This window comes from Vanellus vanellus, assembly GCF_965231255.1.
Source record: "Vanellus vanellus genome assembly, chromosome: Z".
In the NCBI taxonomy this organism is placed as follows: domain Eukaryota; kingdom Metazoa; phylum Chordata; class Aves; order Charadriiformes; family Charadriidae; genus Vanellus; species Vanellus vanellus.
This window is the reverse complement of record NC_138908.1, coordinates 45,845,268-45,865,875: the sequence shown is the minus strand read 5'-3', so window position 1 is coordinate 45,865,875 and position 20,608 is coordinate 45,845,268. Positions and strand designations below refer to the sequence as shown.

At 42.3% G+C, this 20,608-nt stretch overlaps 1 protein-coding gene across 3 annotated transcripts in view; it reads left to right on the top strand.

Annotated features, from left to right (window-relative positions):
* The window catches only part of LOC309683722 (transducin-like enhancer protein 4), a 101,002-nt gene that overhangs the window by 26,882 nt on the left and 53,512 nt on the right, over positions 1–20,608 (top strand). For all 3 annotated transcript variants that reach the window (XM_082498045.1, XM_082498044.1, XM_082498043.1), the window contains exons 4-5: positions 3,903–3,965; positions 13,432–13,506. In XM_082498045.1, coding sequence (XP_082354171.1) covers positions 3,903–3,965; positions 13,432–13,506 — 138 coding nt within the window. The remainder of the gene's footprint in view (positions 1–3,902; positions 3,966–13,431; positions 13,507–20,608) is intronic.

Below are 20,608 nucleotides of genomic sequence, written 5' to 3'. Positions count from 1 at the left end.
TCAATGGTGACAACAGCAATAACCTACATCCTTTAATGGCTATGCTGGAAAAGGAGTTTGGGCGCTGCGCCATCAGATTAGACTTGGTTTCAAAACATAGACCATTAGAAGTGTGTGTGTCCACAGTATTACTGGCCGATAACTGAAGTCCAGGGGAAAGGCCTGTAAATAAATGATGCCTCTCTAAAGCCTGGTCCCATGGGACAAAACAGGCAAAATTAGATGACCGTGGAAGCAGCCGTGTTTCCGAGGCAACTTTGGCTTTCCATGTGGGGAATTGGCTGCCTGATTTTATGAAATCATACTTTTTCCTTCTCCTGCCAGTTAGGTTGGTCATGAAAAACCCGTTGGCCTGAAGTCTAGGAGGAAACAGAAGTTCCTAAACTGGTTTTTAAACGTAAGGTTTTAAAAATCGGTATGAGCATAGGAATCTGAAGTGGACTCGTGTCTTACTTTGTGTCTGACTTTGTACCTTATGCAAAGAAGAGCGGGTTTCCAGGCCCTTTCTAATGGCAGTAGCAATAGGTCTACCGAGGTGCTAACCTACATCATCAGTACCTACACCTTCAAGTTTCAGGGCGGCATCGGAAGAATCCCGTTCCAGCTAGCTTCAGGCAGCTAACGCCTTCTCTTGTGTGTTTGGCACTAAACAATCAAGCTTGTTGCTGTGGTATTATCCTGTACAGTTAATTGCAGAAACAGTTGCAGGGTCAAGGCAGAGAGTACTTTGTATTAACTACGTGAAAAGGTCTGGTTTAAGCTTTTTTTGCTGCAGAACGTGTAACGTCATTCCTATCGTTTGTGCACCTACGCTGTGTTTTCCTTCATGCCTTCCTGCCGCTTGCGGTCTGCAAAGGTGGGCAGTCTGCGTCTTGGTCGTGCGGTGGCTCTACGGTCCATTGCTGCTCAGTGGGGCTGTTTCCTTGCTGCCCAAGTGTTGAGGGCGATAAGAACATAACCATACGCACACCCACACAGCTGGGGACGCTCGCTGTTAGGGGAAGTGAAGAGCGTTCTAATAAGGAAATAGCGTGAACACCTGCTTCGGTGCAGCCAGGGCTTCCCAGCTTTGTTGTGACTGGCCTAGCGGGCCCCTTGCCTAGCTGAGAAATGCTGCTGGGGAACATCTCGGCATCTCTCAGAAGCTGTTAGCGAGACCTTTTTTTCTCCTCTGTAGATTGAGCTGGGTGCTGTCTCCATCCGCTCGCTTTCCTGCCTACAGCATGAAAAGACTCGCTGTTCTGCACTCCAGCGGGATTGATACCAAGAGGTTTATTATGGTTGTGTAACTGTTCATACTCAGTCACCTGTTTTCAGTTACTTACAGCTTTTTGGAAGCTTTCTAGCTTAACATTTCCCGGGCTCAGAATCTGCCGGGGGTGAATTTTTGTATAAATACTGAGCGCATATGTTTCAACCACTTTTTGGCCAGAAGAGCAGTAGGAGAGAGACATACTTCTTCTGTTGGGAGGTGGGAAGGGAAGTGATCAAAAGAAGAAACATCATAGTTGAAATAGCTGGGGTTGAGTACCTTAATTGAGAAGAAATGCCTCAAAGTGAGTTGCACAAAATTATTTTTGTTGACTAAGCTATATTCTAGCTGAACTAGAATTTACAGGTTTGATGGAGAAGTTGGTAAAGTTTTACTGCCTGTGTTACTCAGGAGGTCAGATAAGGCAGTTGTAACAGTCCCTTCTGGCCTTAAAACCTATGAATCTACGAGCCTTTTAAAATTACACGCTGAGCTCTTTCATGGCACTTTGAGCTGGTTTTATTCTCAGTTCCTGAGCAGCACAGTAGAGGCATCCAGCAAATGTAGCTGTGGTAGGAGAGCGGTCTGCTGAGCGCAGCCAAGGCAAAGGCTCCCACCAGGAGCTGCACAGGAGGTGGGTACGGTTGTAACAGGCGTTTTAAAGATGGGTGGGAGGAGTTGTTTTGTTGCAGCGGAGGAAAGCATCACATGCCCTTTTTTTTTTTTTTTTTTTCCCTTAAGACACATATGTGCTAAATGGCAGGTCAGAGGGGCTTCAGCTCAAGTCAGGACGGTGGCACTTCCAAGTTTTCTCTTCATATGGAAGAGCCTTAAAGAGCAGGATGTGTAGTTTTCTCTTTGGTTTTAAAGCACTCGGGAGATTCGTTTAAAAAAAAAAAAAGGCAGCACACCTGGGACCCAAAATTTGGAAATGACTAAATTAATGGTGCCTGAAGCACTATAGCACAGGTACTTTGGAGCTGTGCATTATATTATGGTCTACAATTCTTTAATCAAATATTGTTTCTCACATAATGCCGTATTGGATCGTGCAGCCTCTCTGGCTGAAGCTTAGATGCACACATCTTATCGCTCCCGGTACTGCTTTGTGTAACAAGCAGTTCATAAATCTCTGTGTCAACTAGTATAGCGAACATTGTCTATTTAAAGGGGTATTTAAGTTTTACATTGTGGGATATCTGATATTGTAGGCACCTATAGACCTTTGAAATTAGCAGGTAATTTAGCTTTGTGGTGAACAGAACGTATCCTCAAGTGTCCTTTTAAGGTAGCTGTGCTGCCAAATAAACAGAAAAGGTGTAGTAGTTGAATGTTAAAAATGTTTTAAAATGCATAACTTTAATGAGATGAGGACTTGCATAAACAGTAAAGACCAGGGAGTATATTCTGGGACAGTGTAGCATAGAAATCGCTGTATAAATAGCCCACTGGAGTTTAGATGGATTTCAGAGAAATGAAGAAATTGTATTGCAAAGTAGTGTGTGTTAAGTCGAGTGTATCACAGTATGCACAAGGGGGCAGAGTTAGTTTCACATGTACCCTTACCTCTAGCGTACCATGTCTTCTGGTTATGCAGCTGTGTAACTGTAATATTCCTTGAACCCAGATTTATTTTATAAGTGGTTCTGACTTTTTTTACTGCTAGTTCTGAGCCTTTCTGTTCTGTAGGTTCTTTTTGAAGCATTCACAATTTAGCAGACAGCATAGCAAAAAGGCTGGAAGGGTTGCTGGTAAGAAGAAGGAAGCGTAAATTGCACAAGTTTATATGTCTTCGTCACACAGTTAGTGACTTCGCAAGAGGAAGAGCGTTCTGTCCTACCATATAATGAGGAACTGACCCTGGTTACAATTTATTATAAGAAAGTTACGATTTATTGCAAGAAAGTTTGCATGGTTTAAATAGTGTGTTTCTGGAGCTGTAATTCTTGTGTTATCCCTCCAGATCTCCCCCGTTTCTATTGAGAATTGCAGATTAAATACACAGCATAAGAATTGATCTCCAGTATGGAAATAAAACATTGTATATTATTCATTTCTGATCACAGTTGCAACATGAAAGTAACTGCTATTAGCCTCGAGTTTGATAACAGCATAAATGTGATACAAAACTGCAGTATCCCTTTCTAATATATGTGGTAGAATGATTATCAGTGAAGCTGTATATTGTGTTGCTAATTTTCTCATGATATGCGGTGTTAGTATAGAAGTAATTTGTTTATTTGTTCCCTTCACTTACAGTGACATTGCTGTAATTTGAAATGATCCTTTTTTTTTTTTTTTTGCCTCTTAGGAGAATTTAGTTTGATACACAGTATTTTTTGTATGTTTTTTGTTACATCTCCTCAAGATTTTTTTTTAAATGCCCTTGATTGCGTAATCAGAATTAACTTTTCTTTCTGTCAGTTCTAAACTGTGCTTTTTAAGGAAAACTTCCAGAAATTATTAGCTTCCCAGGTATTGTTGAATTGGTGTCCAAGTACTTTTGTTATTTTGATAATCCGTCCTGGCCAGAGGATGACTAGAGACGGGAAAAAAAAAAAATTAACAAACGTATGTCTTCTGTGTTCATGGGTGACCATCCCATCTGAGAATGTATATAATTGAACTTCTTTCTTCTTGTCACTTGCAGGCAGAAATTGTCAAGAGGCTGAACGCTATATGTGCACAAGTCATTCCCTTCCTGTCCCAAGAGGTAGGTAGTCGTTTGTACTGGTGCTGATCTAAACAGTTGCCTCATCGCATCTATTACAAAAGTGGGACTTTGTGTTGGGGCTGTTTCTTTATGAATCTCTTGGTGCTTGTAGATGACTTTCGACTGTGCTGTTATCACTGTAACTTCATTATCTTCTCCAAATCCATTATAATATCTTTTAAATATATTTATGAAATGGAACGTGTTGTAACGTGCTAAGCAAAATTTTAGTTGTTTAAATATTTTGCTCTCATGTACAATGCAGTTTTTCTGACAATTATGACTTTGTCAGTCTGAAATCAGAGGATAGGTTGCAAAAATGCTAGAAAGGCATGAATTGTGGTAAATTCTTGGCAGCAGACATTAAAGTTTGGCAGAAACTTCTATTTTGGTACACCGACTGGTGATGTTCAACACAGTGGGCATACAAATGCAGCTTCTTTTCTGCCTTTTTTCTCTCTACATCCCAGATTCCTTATTACCTTAAATCCTTTTATGTTTTCTGTGTATTTGGGGAATATAGACAGAAGATTGAAACTCACTGTGAGCTAATTTCTCTAAGTGCTAATTTTCTCCGAATTATGACTTGCTGGTATTATCTTGAGTGCAGTGTAGATACCATGAGGGGTACTGGGGTTTGGGGGAGTTGGTGGGAGCTAGCAAGGGACCTTTAGAGCCACAGCCATGTGTGAAGTAAAATGAAAATGTGGTTCATGAAAGGAGACGTCGGGTGCATGACGGCTTCCCCTGCCCACCCTGCTGGAGGGAGGGGGCTGGAGACTGGGGTCTGCTGGCGCAGGCTGGCGTGCATCTATTTAATGCATGGTTTCATTTCAGTAGGCTCTGTAGCTGAGAAGTCAAAGCTGGAAGGTGGATTTCTGTGCATTGCATGCGTAAAAACCTCGTGCCTGAGAACGTGCTGCGACTCTTTTCTCCCACCTTTTCAGTTGTTCCATAAAGTGACGCTGCTTTTTGAGAGAGCTGCTTATCCTGCTGCAGACGAGAGGCTGTGCGCTTGATGTTGGCATTCAGCTAATGCGCTGCGCGTGTGCACGCACGCGTGCATCCGTGTGTGTTTGAAATGCGAATGACGCTATCAAAACTAGAACCTGACAATGTTCATGAGCGCCGCTGTACTCGCTGCTTTATAAAGATGGATTTGTGGAAACTAAATGATGTGTAATGATCTAGTTACATCGCTGGGGGACCAGAATTCAAGTCCTGCATGGATCTAAGATGAGTAGCTGTTGATTTTGTACTTTGGCTGCTACAGAAACTCTATACATCTAGTTACGGGGTTTTATTTGCAGTGCAGGAATAGCACAGCATATAAAACGAGGTGTAAAGCTGATTCATACTCATGCTAAAGTGAGCACTAAAATGACACGATTTTGAAACAAAGGCAGGAGCGAGTACTTGGCAGGCAAAGCTATGATCTTGGCAGAGACATGGGATCAGCATTTCCACAACAGAGACATCTTCTCTAGAGTATGTGATACTGTATTTAGAAACTTTGTACCAGTATACTACTGCTGGTACTGGTACTGCTCTTTTCCGCTGGAATGCTAAACAAAATTTTATTACCATACACAAGTAAGACACAGTGCTCTGCTTGCTCTGCTTCTGCAAACCCAGCCCGTGTGCTTTCTTGGAGTAGTGCTTCTTGCCAATTAGACAAGCAAAGGGATTACATGGGCTTACAATACATTTGAAGAAAGATGTGTTTGATTCACAGTGACTGATAGCTTTTGGCCTTTGATTTTGGAAACCCTAGCCTCCACCTCCTCTATATGCTTATGTGGAACAGAGGAAAAAAAAAAGAAAGGGGGGGGGGGGAAGGCGGTAAGTTTTTTAGCTTTGATGTTAGTGGCATCCCACTCAGGTGAGCACGGGCTCTCTCCTTTTTCTCTGCTCCATATGCATTGTGCTCTCTTTTCCCTGGAGCTGAATCACCTTGGAGCCATTCTGAAAGTTGGTATTCATACATTTGAAGTCTCTGCTGTAGAGTGAGGAGGCCCTGTGAAGGCTGCATTTTGTACTTCCTTCTTCCATCGAGGAGAACATCGCATGTGCTTATGTGCAGTAACTTGGGAACTATGAGCCAAGGGCCCTGATGACTGTTTAACAACCTCCTGGCCATCAAGCTAGGCATGGAGAGCAATTTTAAAGTAATTCTGGACTTGGCTATTGCAGTAGCTTGTCATTAATACACTAGTTGTAAGAACTATGTAGGTAGGCAACTGACTTGATCCAGGTTGTCAATTTAGAAAATGATGTTGTCCCATTTCTGTCATTGGTACAGTAGTACCCAGTGAGGGCTTAAGCGCAGCAGCATCAGTGCTTAATGACTGCTGTTTACTTTGTTAGGCTTTAGATCGGAGCTTTGAGTTAGGCAGTTTTAGATCTGAAAATGGCTCTCGTATGGCTTCGGTGCGAGTGAGCCTCTGCTTTTTACATCCATGGCCCATAAAGTTTCCTTCGCCTGTTTGCACGTCTCGTTTACCAAGTCTTACACCTCCTCCTCTATGCACGCTGCGTGATGTCAGAGCTCTTTGGGCCACAGAGGAGATGGAGAGGTCAGAGAGAGTTCACAACTTCAGCGTTTTTACATGCATTGACAAAGACAAAAGGGACCATTTCCAAAAAAAAAACAGTGTACACCTTTGTCTTGTGTGGAGGCAAAGTGTGCTTTTTAGCTCATCTAGCAAGAGGGGAGGGGGATTAGACAGCAGTGAGGGATTGAAAGGGGAAGCACAAAACAACTTTTCACGTGTCTTGAGAGTGGCGCTGATAGTGATGGTTTTCATATTGGTGTTAGGAAAATCTTGGTAATTGTTTGACCTCTGTTAGTAGAAACACATTTAAATCAGCTTATATTGGCATACGCTGATGAAGCAAAAGAGAAGTGATTTGAGTATTCTACCAGTCTTGGTTTCTATCTAATTTGTGTCTTTAAAAAGTGAGTGTCTTAATGGAAGCCTCTTTATTTCATCATCTAGATTAATAGAGAATTGAATTGCAGTGTGCTTTTGCTGTTTATGCATTTTGCATACAGTCTAATTGTGGAATAGTGGCTGAAAAATGTGATCAGGCTCCTTTGTATTGTGCCTGAGGGAAAAATGAACAAAATACAGTGGTTACATGCACTGATGGCAACATTATTGCCTCATAATAGCACCAGGTTAACTTGTCTTACTGCTTGTTAACTTTGTAAGGAATCAATGGCTTGCGATAACTCACTTAGAAGTAAGAAATCGTGGCCAAAATCGCTAGAGATCTCATGAAAAGGATGCAATTATAATACATCACCCTGCTGTGTACTAGTGCATGCTTTGTTTCAGGGGGCAATGCAGTAAAGTATTCAGGAAGTTCTCCAGGCTTCAGTCAGTTTTACTGTGCTGTATGTCATCTAAGCATATATTGAAAATAAAGTTCCTAACCTGCCTAAATAGGCAGTCAAGTGGTACCTTGTTTTTACATTGACTCCGACTTACAGAGACCGAAAACCAGCACCCAGAAGTACGAGCTTCCCATTTTGATAGGAGTGACTTTGTGGTTGAGGCATGAGATGGACCTCAGGGGTGATGTGTGTTCAATTTCTGCCGTGGTTGCAGGCTTCCTGTGTTGCAACAGTCATTTTCCACCTCCCTGCGACGTTGTGAGATACCAGTGCGCTCAAGTAGTTCCTATTGCATAAGGTGAAGTGGGTGCCTGCAAGGTTGTAGGTAAATACTGGGGAGGTTGTTATGACTCAGTTAATGTAGTTTTGGACTGCTGCAGCTGGTATACATAATTTCATGTTCACATCATTGAATGATCTAGCCAGTAAGATGCAATTCAATTTGGGTCTAAAGCTGTAGATCATGCCTCTGCTAATTTACATTTCTTCTCCACCGAATTTATGAGCTGCAGCCCAAGGTGATGCTTGCACAACCCTGTGGCTTTCAAGTTGAGGCTGGTTCCTGTCTGGTCAAAGCGGCTTGTGTGGCTGGCTGCAACCTGTGGCTATCATTGTGGGACCCTGTGGGCTATCGAGTGCTGAATGACCTCATGTGCTGGATAGTGGTATTTGTTCAGTGTGGCTGGAGATACTCATATATCACGGTTACCTTCTTTTGAGTAAATATTGACTGTGTTTATATTCATGAGACACATGCGAGCTGGCTGATTTACAGCTAATGATGTAGTTGTGGCAACCTGGAGCTCAGCACAACCTGCTAAAGCTGCTTGAGAAGCCAGACAAATGTTCACTGTGTTGTGGCCTGTCGACTTCCATGGAAGCATTACGTAGGCTGGAGGAGGCTGCAATAAACTTTTTCAGAAGGTGCGCCGTCTGTTCCAGCTGCCAATGAACTAGCTAATAACAAGCTAGAAGGATTGCTCTTTAATAGGGATCCTCAGTTCCCTGTGCACCATAAGGTGGTCAGATGTGCTTAGAAGTACAATAAAATGCCAAGCACTGGCATGCATACTGTGCAAACAAACATACAAAAAGGAAATGCTGCGTGCAGTCTTTTCCTTTCACTTTAATATTAGTTGATGGCTTTCCTTTTACAAGATAGATATGGGCCGTAAGGTGCTTGCTCTTTCTTCTCTGTACATACATTCCCTAGAGGTACTTCTAAAGTTCAGTGAATTTGGATGAAGAATGTGAGATCCGTTATGTAGAAGCAGAGCAGGAGTCCTTACATGCTCTTCACACGGAAGTAGTTGTTGGTCTGAGATGCAAGAGGCTGAGAAGACAAAGTTATTTTCCCCCATCTTAGACTTGCTCCAGACTAGAGCTGAAACAGTATTAAGGAAGCTGTCAGATACGTGTAATCCTTACACCAAGGAAGGCGTTTTATTAGCAATTTATGTATATATTGCTAATAATGTTCCTGTGTTTTTATGAAGAGGTTATTATATCATGTCTGAGTTACAGTGCCTGGATGCAGTGAACCTGCTGGTCCCTGCTGGTTATCTAAGCGTGTGGTGTTCTCCATAGTAAATGTGTGTTTGCTCCCCCGTTGCCACTAGTGTTTTTGACATGGCCTCCTCTCATTACGCCGTCTCCAGATCGGACTTTTCAGAATGGCACTGCTGCAGTTCTTAAGGAGGACCTGGTCTGTACTCCCTTTAAACAGATAATACAACAACAAAATAATGTGAATAAAACATAGCAGAGCCTGCTTGCTTCTGCAAAGTCAATCATTCAGTGAGGTTTGCCGTGGATGTTGTTGGTGGGGTTGGAGGCAGGCTGGAATTGGGCGTTCTTAACACCAGCACCTGTGCGTGTGCGCCAGGGCGAATTTCGGCCACTCAACTGCTGTCAGCACGGCTCTCCCTGTCATTGGGAGCTGCGGGGGGACCTGAGGCGGTATAAAAAGCCCAGGTATTTTCCAGCATGCGGCATTGCCTGTGCAGGAGCTGGGGCTAGGTGGCAAGACGGCGCGGTGAGACAATGCGATGGCGAAAAAGCCTACATCCTTCTTGCGGTCTCTGTTGTTGCTACCCACCGTGAGACTGAAAGGGGGTGATTTTCCAACACAAGGCAAGCGCAGACACACCGCTTGTTACGGAAAGCAAAAAGGGGTGAAGAGAAGAGACGGGGAAGAAGCTAAAAAGGAGAAACGATACTAGTCTGCGTGACAGGCGGGGCCGGGTGTTGAGTTCATTGCTTGGGCCTGTTAAATGTGATGCAAAATACTGTTTTCCCATAACTGAAGCAAATGGGTCTGTCATTTGCTTGTGTGCACAGAGGAAGGCTAGCATTAAACATGTGTGAAAGCTGCAACCCTGTGTGTCTATTTGGTTGGGGAAAAAAGTAACCCTTTTTTTGTTGTTGTTGTAGCTGTTTTCACTTGGCTGTAAATCGCTACGTGATCACTTGATGGGCAGACTAATGTGCACTGCTTGGTTTTAACATAATGCTGCTTGTTACAGGCGCGCTGGCCAGGGCAGGCGTTCAGGCAGGCAGTAGGCACTGGAGCCGTCCATCCTTGGGTACCTGTGCCGGCTAGGCTGGCCAGCTGCTGGCTGGCCATGCTGGTCCCCAGGCTCCCTGCCCTTCACCTGGGTTTCTGACTGCAGTGGGTCCCCAGTGCCCGCTCGGTCTCCTTCTCTGCACATAGAGTTCTCCACCCATACAGAATCACACAGAATCACAGAATGGTCAGGGTTGGAAGGGACCTCTGGAGATCATCTAGTCCAATCCCCCCGCCAGAGCAGGGTCACCTACGGCAGGTTGCACAGGACGGCGTCCAGGTGGGTTTTGAATATCTCCAGAGCGGGAGACTCCACCACCTCTCTGGGCAGCCTGTGCCAGTGCTCTGCCACCCTCAAAGGAAAGAAGTTCCTCCTCGTGTTAAGATGGAACTTCCTATGCTCAATTTTGTGCCCGTTACTCTTGTCCTATCACTGAGAACCACTGAAAAAAGACTGTTCCCATCCCCCCAGCACCCTCCTTTTAAGTATTTATAAGCATTAATAAGATCCCCCCTCAGTCTTTTCTATAGACTGAAAAGACCTGAGCCTTTACTGGAGTTGGGGTCAGTAAGGTGGAGCCCCGCACCCGCCCCGGGTTCAGAAACGCTGGGGGCAGCCGGTGGGCTCTTCATATCCTGCGTGGGGACTCTGCCTCCCCACATCTGTATCCACGGGAGTGTGGGGTTTGAGCCTGAGACTTGGCGTAACCCCAGGGTCACTCGGGGCAGGACCCCCTTCCCCCCCCCCTGTGGGGTTTTGGGGAGCTGAGCGGGAAGGATGCTTGGTTGCTGCGGCAAGGTGGAGGTGGTGGAGAGGCTAATTACAGGCCATCTATTTTGGGTCTTTTGCATACTATGGCACTGAAGATTAAATCAATGTTAAAGCAGCTAGCAATACGAGAGTTTTAATTGTCTCTACCGTACCTAATTTAGGTTCAGTGTTACAAGGCCCATGGGTTTTCTCCTCTCTGTGAAGGCGTGATCCCAAACCTATTAGAATCAATGAAAGATGCCTTGTGTGGATGCTTAGGGAATTTCTGTCTTACTGTGCTTTCTAGCAGAAATCTTTAAGTGAGGTTTTGGTACTCTACACCTCCACCTTCTCTTCCCCTCACCTGGGAGCAAAATAATGTTTTTCCAAAATACTCCTCAGAGCCATGCTTTGTATGTTTGCTGTAAGGCAGAGGAAAACATTCAAACTCTTGTGGAGTTGACTTTATTTTTCCAAATCCTGGGTGAACATTGGAGTAATTTCTACAATAACTTTAATGCTTTCAGGCCAGCTTTCTGTAGGTCCCTCAGAAGTTTCTTCTTCTGCGGATTTAAGTAAATCAGTCTATATAAAACAAGAGCTAGGTCGCTTTGTTTACCTCAGTGCAAAACACATTGCCTGGGAAATGATAGGAAAGCAAAGGCAACTGTAAACTTCTCAGTAAATGATTTTTTTTTTTTAACATAATTTTAGAGATTTTTAAAACCTATTTCGGGGGTTTTTTTTAGATGACTTGATCAAAAATGCTGAGTGGCTGACCTCCACCAGAAAATGGTGGTGTAATTTTTATGATCACCCCGATGCCACACAGAGCCATGTGTTACCAGGCTTTTGGCTACATAATCAGTGAAGGCTGTACCTGTCCTTAACAAGTGATGACCTGGAGATAATAACACCTCGTCAGGAACTTGAGGCTTGAGTATCATAATTTCCCTTTTACTGGTTATCTGTGATGGTGATACACCACTGCATTTTTTTAATTTTCTTTTCTGAATGCCAAGAACATATTTGCTTGTGTTTCAACTGCTTTTTGTCCTTTACATTGTTTGCTTATAAGTGACAGATTTGGTTTACGTTAGCACTGTAGCTTTACAAAACTCTAAATGGGACTGCTGTGATTCCGTTTGCAGCAGTATGTTATTTGCTCTCCTGGCATTTCCTTCATTTAATTCTTCTCGGCTTAAAAACAAACAAACCTTAAAACCATTTTCTTCCTTCCAGGAGTGTTTCTAAATTACCTCCTTCGTTATTTGCATTTATCAATTTTTCGTAGTTGAGGTCAGCACTTCTTATGGTTATGGGTGGATTTTTAGGCTTGCTTTTCCTTTCCTCACCCTGAAGGCTTTTATGGGAGAGAGTTTATAAGTGAAAATGCCATTTTTGTTTGTGTGTGGCACTGAAAGGCAGCAAATCTGAGACTGCCAAGCCCCCAGTTAGCGGAGAGCTTCCTTAGAGGCCCCTCTCCCAGCAGGGCTCAGGGAGTCTTCATGATGCTCTTCACCTGCTCTTTGTGTTGGAGGAAGGCTTGAGGGTTTGGGTCGCCACCTTATCGTATGCAGCTTTGTGCCCCTGGTAAGGATGCAGGGGAGATGTTGCTGCATGGGATGTACCTTGGCTCTGCTCTGCCCATGTACACAGCTGGGGGGAGGAGCAAACTGGAGGCTTTAAGAGACCCTCTCAGCCCTTTCCTTAAACTTTGTGCCAAAGAACAGCTAGACATTGGTTTCGATACAGAGCTGATGCTTCTCTTGAGAGGTTTCAGCACCTCTTGAGATAGGCAGAGCTCACTCCTCTCTGCTCAACCTGTGGCTGTAAATCAAAGATGACTCACTCCCAGTGCAGATCGCACAACCTACTTGCAGTTCTCCCTGACCCCCGCCTGCACCAATTTGTTGCATGTAATCCTGATCCTGTGAGGCTGCCTCTGCAGATGAATTTGCCACCAGGGGACCTCCGGAACAGGCACGGATCTGTTTGCAAGATGAGGACCTTATTTTATTTGTAGTTGATGTTTTCAAATAAATATCAATCAGTTTTCAGCGTACAGCAATTTTGAATTTACTGCAGGAATACAGTATCACTCAAACTGAGATAATATAACCACTGAAGCTTGTAAACTGTGTTGTTAATTAGACCATGTGTTTTTGATGGACTTTTTAAAGCTATTAAAATTTACATGTTGGGGATTGAAATAATTAGTTCTCTTTCACGTGTTTGACAGAATTGTGAATGGCATTTTAAATATCTTTCTTACAGTTGAGCTGCTTTGAAATGTACCTAGAAGGAGAATCTGTATATCCTTCAGTGATGTGGGTGCCATGTGCTTGTTGAAAATACGTACATTTCTTTTTCAGTATGCCTTTTTTAAAAAAAAAAAAAATCGAAAAGTTTCGTTGGCTGTAAGGAAGGTGGCTTGCATTTTAAGTTGACATGCAAATTCAAGAGCACACTGTGCTGATGGACAAAAGAGACACAGTTCCTTGTTTAGCCAGGCTATAAAATGGGTCTTTGGGGAGCATAGGTGTAATTCCTGGCGAGTAATGGCGTAAAAAAACCCTGCCCTTACCTACTTGTGCAGATCAACACAGAATGTGACCATCTCTTAGAGAACAGTTATTTCAAGCCCTGCATGTGTTTGAGAAGCAAGGAAAAAAGATAAAAGGAAGCATCTGTACTTAATAATTTATAAAATAAGTAATTTTGTTCTGTTTCTGATCTTCATTTATAGCACCAGCAACAAGTGGTGCAGGCTGTGGAGCGTGCCAAACAAGTGACCATGGCAGAACTGAACGCAATCATTGGGGTATGTGGTCTTTCCGTTTTAGCTCTAATAGTGTTTGCAAATAGCTTTTCTTTCTGTCTTGTGTGAACTCATTTCCATCAGGTGGGCAAAAGTTGTGGGCAGTTCACTAGCTTTATCTTCATAAAAGCTGGTTACTACGTGAAAACTTTTGCTTGTGCTGTGCCGAGAAGACTAACGGGCTTATTAATGTCGGTGTTGTATCCATTCCCCAGAGCTGGGTCAGTATCTGTGTTTTTTTTGTTGTCTGTTTTAAATGACATTGCTTACTTTGCGTACCGCGTGCCAGTCTGCTTCTGCAGCCGCCGTAACAGCCTTCGGATGACACACTGTGCTTCAGGAGGGTGTTTCCCATCCCTCCTGCCCACATCGTTTTCTGGGTGGTGGTTCAAGGTTATGAATATTCACCACACTTTTTAGTTTTACATTAAAAAATAGCTGTTACTTTAAAAAACAAAACAAAACAAAACAAAAAACCAAAAAAAAAACCAAACCCAACCCAAATTGACAGCAAAATGACTCATGACCGGTGTGCTCATAGGCGCCCTGCTCCTAGTCATCCAAAGATACGGGCGTGTGGAGCCCCTCTTGTAAAAACCCTTACTGCCAGCGGTGTTACCCCGGTGCAGCAGTCCTGTCAGGTTTTATGGGTGTGGGCAGCCACAGTGTTTACATTTTATAACTGGAGAGGAAAGGCGTAACAAGGAAAGCTGTGGCTGTTCACACTACATAAAATAAAGGTGAGAAGTCATAGCTTAATAGCACATTATTCACATGTATAATTATGCAGCTGGTGCAAGCAGTTGTTTAAGTTATTCTAATGAAGACACTACAACTGTACTTCCCATCTTCTGCGCCCTCCCAAATGCTTTTTCTTTTGTGTATAGATTATACATAAAAGTCTTTTCCTTTTTTTTATTCAGTGTATCAAACACACTTTGAAATGCTAATTATTCCATTTACTTTCATTAAAATTCAAATTGCTGAGTGAAGATGTGGATAAGGGTCGCCGAATAATCAATCTGAAGTGAAGATATTGCTTCAATTATGCCTCTGTCTTTTAACAAGGAAATCAGGACTCTCTGATCATTGCTGATGGTAGTGTAGAGCAGCGGTCTGATTGTAGCTTGTTTTTAATAGGCTGTTTCTTACTCTATTTTGTATCCCTCTGACCACAAGAAAACACTGGTAGTCAATTAGAAGATATAAATGGAAGAGAGTAACCTTTATTTCCTCTGAAGTGCCCGTTAGAAAGAAGGGGGTGAATCGGAGCGAGTCGTGTAGAATCATGAATAACATTTGTTGTACGTCTTTTACGCTCCAGTGGGGAGAGTGGGAGATGAATAATTTCCCAATTAGTTTTCATTACCTAACCAAAAATATTGCCTTCTATTAACATTCTTTGCATAAAGTAAGTAGCTAAAGGTTGGCTTCTTTGCTAAAGAAGTTTTTGTACGTGTCAGCTGCATGTGTGTACGTAGCATGTGTTTATATGTGCACGTCCCGTTTTGTGTTTGTGCGTATGTGCACACGCATGTATACGAATATTTCACAGTCTACTTGCGTCCATTTTTGCCTTTCACCTTTGTATGTATGAAGGAGACTGCAAAAAGCAATTTGCTTTCTAGTAAAGAATAAGTTGATCGGTGTAAAACATGTGATGTTGTAGATACTGCCGATTGCACTCGTTATTTAAGTTTATCCTGCTTTCATGAACCACTAAACCACACAGAATAAACACAAACAGACTCAAGACTTGTCTGGGAGCCTGGCAGTAACTCCTGTTGGTGCTACCCCACCAGACAGAAGTAAATTTTCTGTTTTGTTTGTTGCTGTCTGAATTTATCTCTTCAAGTCAATTGAAATTCTATTGCCTCAAATTTTCATAACGTCTGAATTTTGGTTTTGTGTATTAAAATGGGACAGCTGTCACCTCCCTCACAAGACTGATTTTTACCTTGCTCTGCTGCCTTTTTTCACTCTCCTGTTTTATGTTGGCTTAGGAAGTGCTGTGTGGCCCTCTCGTTAGTTTTAGAGGAACAGGAGCAATAAGGACTGAAAATTTTGTGTTCATCAGGTTTAAACAGAAGTAATCTAATCCAATCTCTAAGAGATTAATTTAAAAAATTGGAATGAATAGGATAGCAAGTTATCAAAAAAGCTTAAGATCTGGTTGCATGACTACCCACAATAATGTTATGCCTGCACTTAGAGAGATTTGAAGTCTGAAAATGTAGCATGACACTAAAAAAGGCTTGTCATGCTTTCTAAAGTGAATACCACAAAATAAAACAAAGAACATAATTAGAAATCACGGCTTTTCTATATCTCTAATTATGTTGTCTTATATTATTTTGCTGCTTGATAGGTCTGACAGAGTTTATGTTCTTTTAACCTTGGGATATTTTAAAAGCTTCCGAAGTTCATTTGCTCTCTACAGTTTTTAAAAATATACCTTTTAGTTACTCACTGAGCTGTGTATCAGACAAAGAGGCAAGCAGTATTTGAATTTTTGAAATACAACTGTAGCTTAAGTTTCTCAGTGCTTTGGGGGGCCCTATTCTGTTGACCTCACACGTGCTAAACCCCTTTGGTTAGAATGGAGGAACTCTGCGTTTGAGTTTAAAGAGGATTTTACCAGAACAGGGGAAGGCGCAGGAAAAGAATCAAATCTGCGCAAATCATGTCTCTCTTTGTGTTTCACATGTATATATTTTTGTCTGAGTGTGCTCTGATTTAATGGAATCTGATGAAGCACCTTTTAACTTTGCAATATTATTCTATCTTCATTGGTAAATGAACCAAATCACTGATCCGTGCAGTTTAAATGCAAAATACTGAAGTGAGCCTGGAACCCGGGGAGACTGCTTGTTCTCCTGACAATAAACTAGTTGTGTTTAATGGAATGAAACACAGTTATAATGACTTCTTTCACAGGTCATGTTCAGTTTAAAACTGTTGACGGGCTGAAACAAGTTAAATATCATCTATCTTCTTCTGGAGAAACGCAGGGAGAAAAACTAAACCAAAACTAGGTCTCATAAGCATGCTGCGGCAGGACTGTATATCTGCAGGCATCCAGGCTCTGCATCTGGTGTTTGCCACGGACGGTATGGTACAGCATTCTTGCTCGGAGCAATTTGTAGTGCGTATCCAGAGCTCCTTTCCAGGTTGGGTGTATTGGGATGAGCAGTGGAATGTATCCAGTTGATCATGTCGTGTGTCATAGCTGCCGCGTTTTTAAATTATAATCTGCGAGATCACACTCTTGGAACAATGCACAAATTGTAGCCTTAAATCAGAAATGTGATATAATTAGGAATGATGTTTTCATTTCCTGTATTGTTACTCTTAAAATGTTTGGGGGGTTTTCTTTTTTTTTTTTTTTTTTGTTTGGTGGGTTGTTTTTTTTTTTTTACATCCATCATAGTATATAATCAGAACACGCTGTATGAATGTGGTTACATTTTAATAAGGGAACCAGCAAATTAACTTGTAACTTTATAAGAATTTTATCTGAGTATTATTTTTTTCCCCTCTGTTTAAAATAGTCAGTTTTCAACTGCAGTTGGTTAGTAAGGCAGAAATGGAGGCTACTGCTTGTGTGCCTGTTTATCACAGAGAGAGAGAGATAAATGTACCGAAAACTTAAGAACAGGTATGTGATGGTGTTCAAAGAAAATGCAGTTTAGCACAAGAAATGCTGAACCTCAATTTTTAGCAGTGACATTTTAATGATAGGAAGTCTGCAAAATTATTTGCCATCAATTGTGAAGGCAATAACAAGCCTTGGTGGTTTTTCACACCCTCTGTGTTAAGTGCTTTCAGAATGACAGCGTAAACTGTGTTGGAGAACTCCAAGGAAGTAAAACTGATTAAAATGTTCATGCTTGAATGGTGCTGATGGAATAGTTCATTTGGACTTTCTCTACCTCCTGCAGCTCAAGCTGAAATATTAAAATTCAGTGGATTTAAATCTCTCTCCCCTCAGCTCAGGAAAAAAACATTACATTTTAATAGGTTTTAAACTCATAATTCATTGGTTTGGAGCAGCACTATTAAATCTATTTAAATATTACTTGTATTACTAAGGAAATGATTTAAATTATTTTTCCTTTACCATTCTATACATCTGAGTAAAAAAAAAATGGCTTTGGTTTAATTTTTAAGCATTTTGTTTTATTATGTCACTTTTATTATCTTCTTTAAAAATAAGCAAATGGCAGTTACTGGAAGAAAGGAGGACTCCTGTATTGTCACATACAATCATCAAGCTATAAAGTTCCTTCCTTAATACACTGCTTGTCACAATTTCTGCCCTGTGTTTGAGGCTGAGGTGCTTGTTTGACCCATCTTGAAAGGTGTGTAATTTTTGGTTGCTTTCAAGCGAGTAGTCCATGTTACAGCTGTGGAGAGCAATGACTGTTTAAAAAAAAAATAACAGTATGGCGTCACAGGCGCAGAAACCTCTGAAAGTGGTGCGGTGCGGATAAATGCACACAAGTTGTAATAAAAACTTGGCATCGGTGCCTGCTATTGTCGCCGTGGCACCAGTGGTCCAGGGCTCCTGCCGCCAAACGCCGAGGTGCTGTTCTGCACTGATGCTTAATGTACGGAGGCATCTCCCGCTCCTCGTGGAGGGTGGGTCATTTCTGCCTCTCACTGTGTGCTTGCGCGGTGAGGAAGAGCGAGGGGTTTTTGGTTGAACCAGTGCACGTGAGGGCGTATGTTTTGATTCCAGTTTGTACGGCGATGTCGTTCCTGCCAAGCACGTGTGTGCAGAAACCAGAGCTTCAGGGAGGATGGGGAAGGGCGGTAGAACGAGCAAGTGCGTTGTAGCACGGGGGCGACAGTCCCTTGTCTCTCCAACCATTCTGTATTGCTTGTTCTAAGGCGTACTAAGTGGTGGGTGAAGCTTAAATGCTGTGAAACGAGTTGGCCACCTGCTGTATGTTATACGCAGGTTGTTACAGTGGGAAGGTGGCCGAGGAGGTTGACTTAATAGGTACGTGCTTTGAGTTGTGTTTATTTGTGTACCCCAAAGAAATACTGAAATTCATTCCTCCCTGTTTAATTACTCTTCTTTGCTCTTTGTATATTGAGGATGTGTGATGATACAGCCCTGCAAGTTTTCTGACGCTGCCTAGTGCCTGCAATTAAATTGTAGAAGGAATTGATACAGAAGGCTGTTGGATGAGCACTTTTCATTTTGAATTATTTATCTCAAGTCTGGCTAGGTTAAAGACACCTTGTTTTTTTGGAGGAAAGAGGTGTTTTTTAGGGATTTTTCTCTTTCTCCCCCTATTCCCAGGTGCTAACTTCAGAGAGTGCCTTGCAGGTGAGGCCTAATTTAAATAAATCTCTTCCATATGCAGCATTATCCTGATTTAAAGAAGCTGAAAATGAAGCACAGGATCTTTTTAGGGATTTTTGAAAGAATTAATTAGAATGTAAATAATTCCAGGTTCCACATTTACTGAAAAAAAAACCAAACGCTCTGAGGATGGATTTTAAGTACTGTTGCTACGCTTGGAATGGGCTGACACTGTTTTCCTCTCTTCCTCCTATTTTCAGTAGCTGTAGTTGCTACTGTGTCCATATTGGTCTATCACTATATGAGCAGTCAGTAACGTTGCAGTGTGAAGCGAAGACCACTTACTACATCTCACTGCCAATATGCTGATGCCAGAGGCCGTGCTCGTTATGCTTAAGTAAGTGCGTATGACATGAGTGTTACGGCTCACATACTGTATCCGATCAGGCAGGAGGGCTGACTTCTGCCTCCATGTTTCTCAAGGCTTTCCAAAACCCTGGCACCAAAACTATGTGACCACCTTATCTTTTTTTTTTTTTTTTTTTTTTTTTATTAATTAGGATTAATCAGTGCAGATATGAAGAGTCCTCCGGAGAATTTTCTTCGTGTTCTACAGGATGAACATATCCAATATTTTATTTATGACTTATTTTTGTACGCTCTCACACAGTAGAAAGAAGAAAACGCTGTTGCCAAGGTGGTCTGTATGCCAGTGTATGGAAGCTGTCTCCAATCGAACATAGATTTGCTATGTGCCATCAGACTCTTGGTCCATTATGTGCTATATATTACCTTTAGCGATGGCCTTATACCAATGCTTTGGAGAAGAAGAAAAAGTGTATAAAGGATCTGTTTGGTTTTGAAGTACTGTGAAGGCAAGGGTTTTCCAAAAATGCATGTCAATATTTATGTACTCAGTGGAGATGCAACCCATTTAAACATGTACCCTTACTGTACAGTACAGCCTAAAGACAGTTATTATTGTGTCATGGTTTCACACCACAGAGTTCTGATACCACCCCTAAACAGGGTTGTATATTTCATCTAGACTTCTTCCTAACCACAGGGGACCAGAACTCCAAACAGTGGCTCAGTTAAGCGTTTATTTTTCTTCAGGTACACGGGGTGTCTTCAATCCTAAATTTAGCCTAAAACGAGGGCTTTAGTGCCTAACTGGGATGGACACAAAAGTAGTGCATAAGTAAAGTACTTCCAGATGTTAAGTTCATCCATGAAGGAAGAGTTTAAGAGGTCTTGAATCTTAAAGTTGTCTGATATTTCAGAATGTTTGACTTTTGTTAGTGAGACAGTTCCTTGCTTATTGGTTGGTGAACTCTTCACAGACACTTCCTTAGTATATGAATGCGTCACAAGCACTGATGAACTTCCTCTGGTAATGTTTCTGAACTAAGGGAGTACTGCTTTCCCTGTCCTACCTTTGGAAGAGGCAGAGGGAAAGAGAACAAGTGGTCCTCCCACTTGGAGGTCTCGGAGCTGCAACTTAAGTCCAGGTGATTTGATCCTTGTCAAAATCTTCCTTTATCAAAGCTGCTGTGACTGGGAAACTGCACTGAAGTGAAAGAAATCACTTCAAGTTTCTGTGATTTGACTAATGGGCACGGCATTAAAGAGACACAACAATGCATCTCTCAGTGGGATCTGCTTGGAGAGGGATAATGGTACCCATGTATCCTAACACCTAATGTTGACCTGTGGGAAGAGGCTGCTCACCACTGAGAAGAGCAGGCATTGCAGTGCTCTGCACAGGACCAGAGCTGCACCAGAAACGTC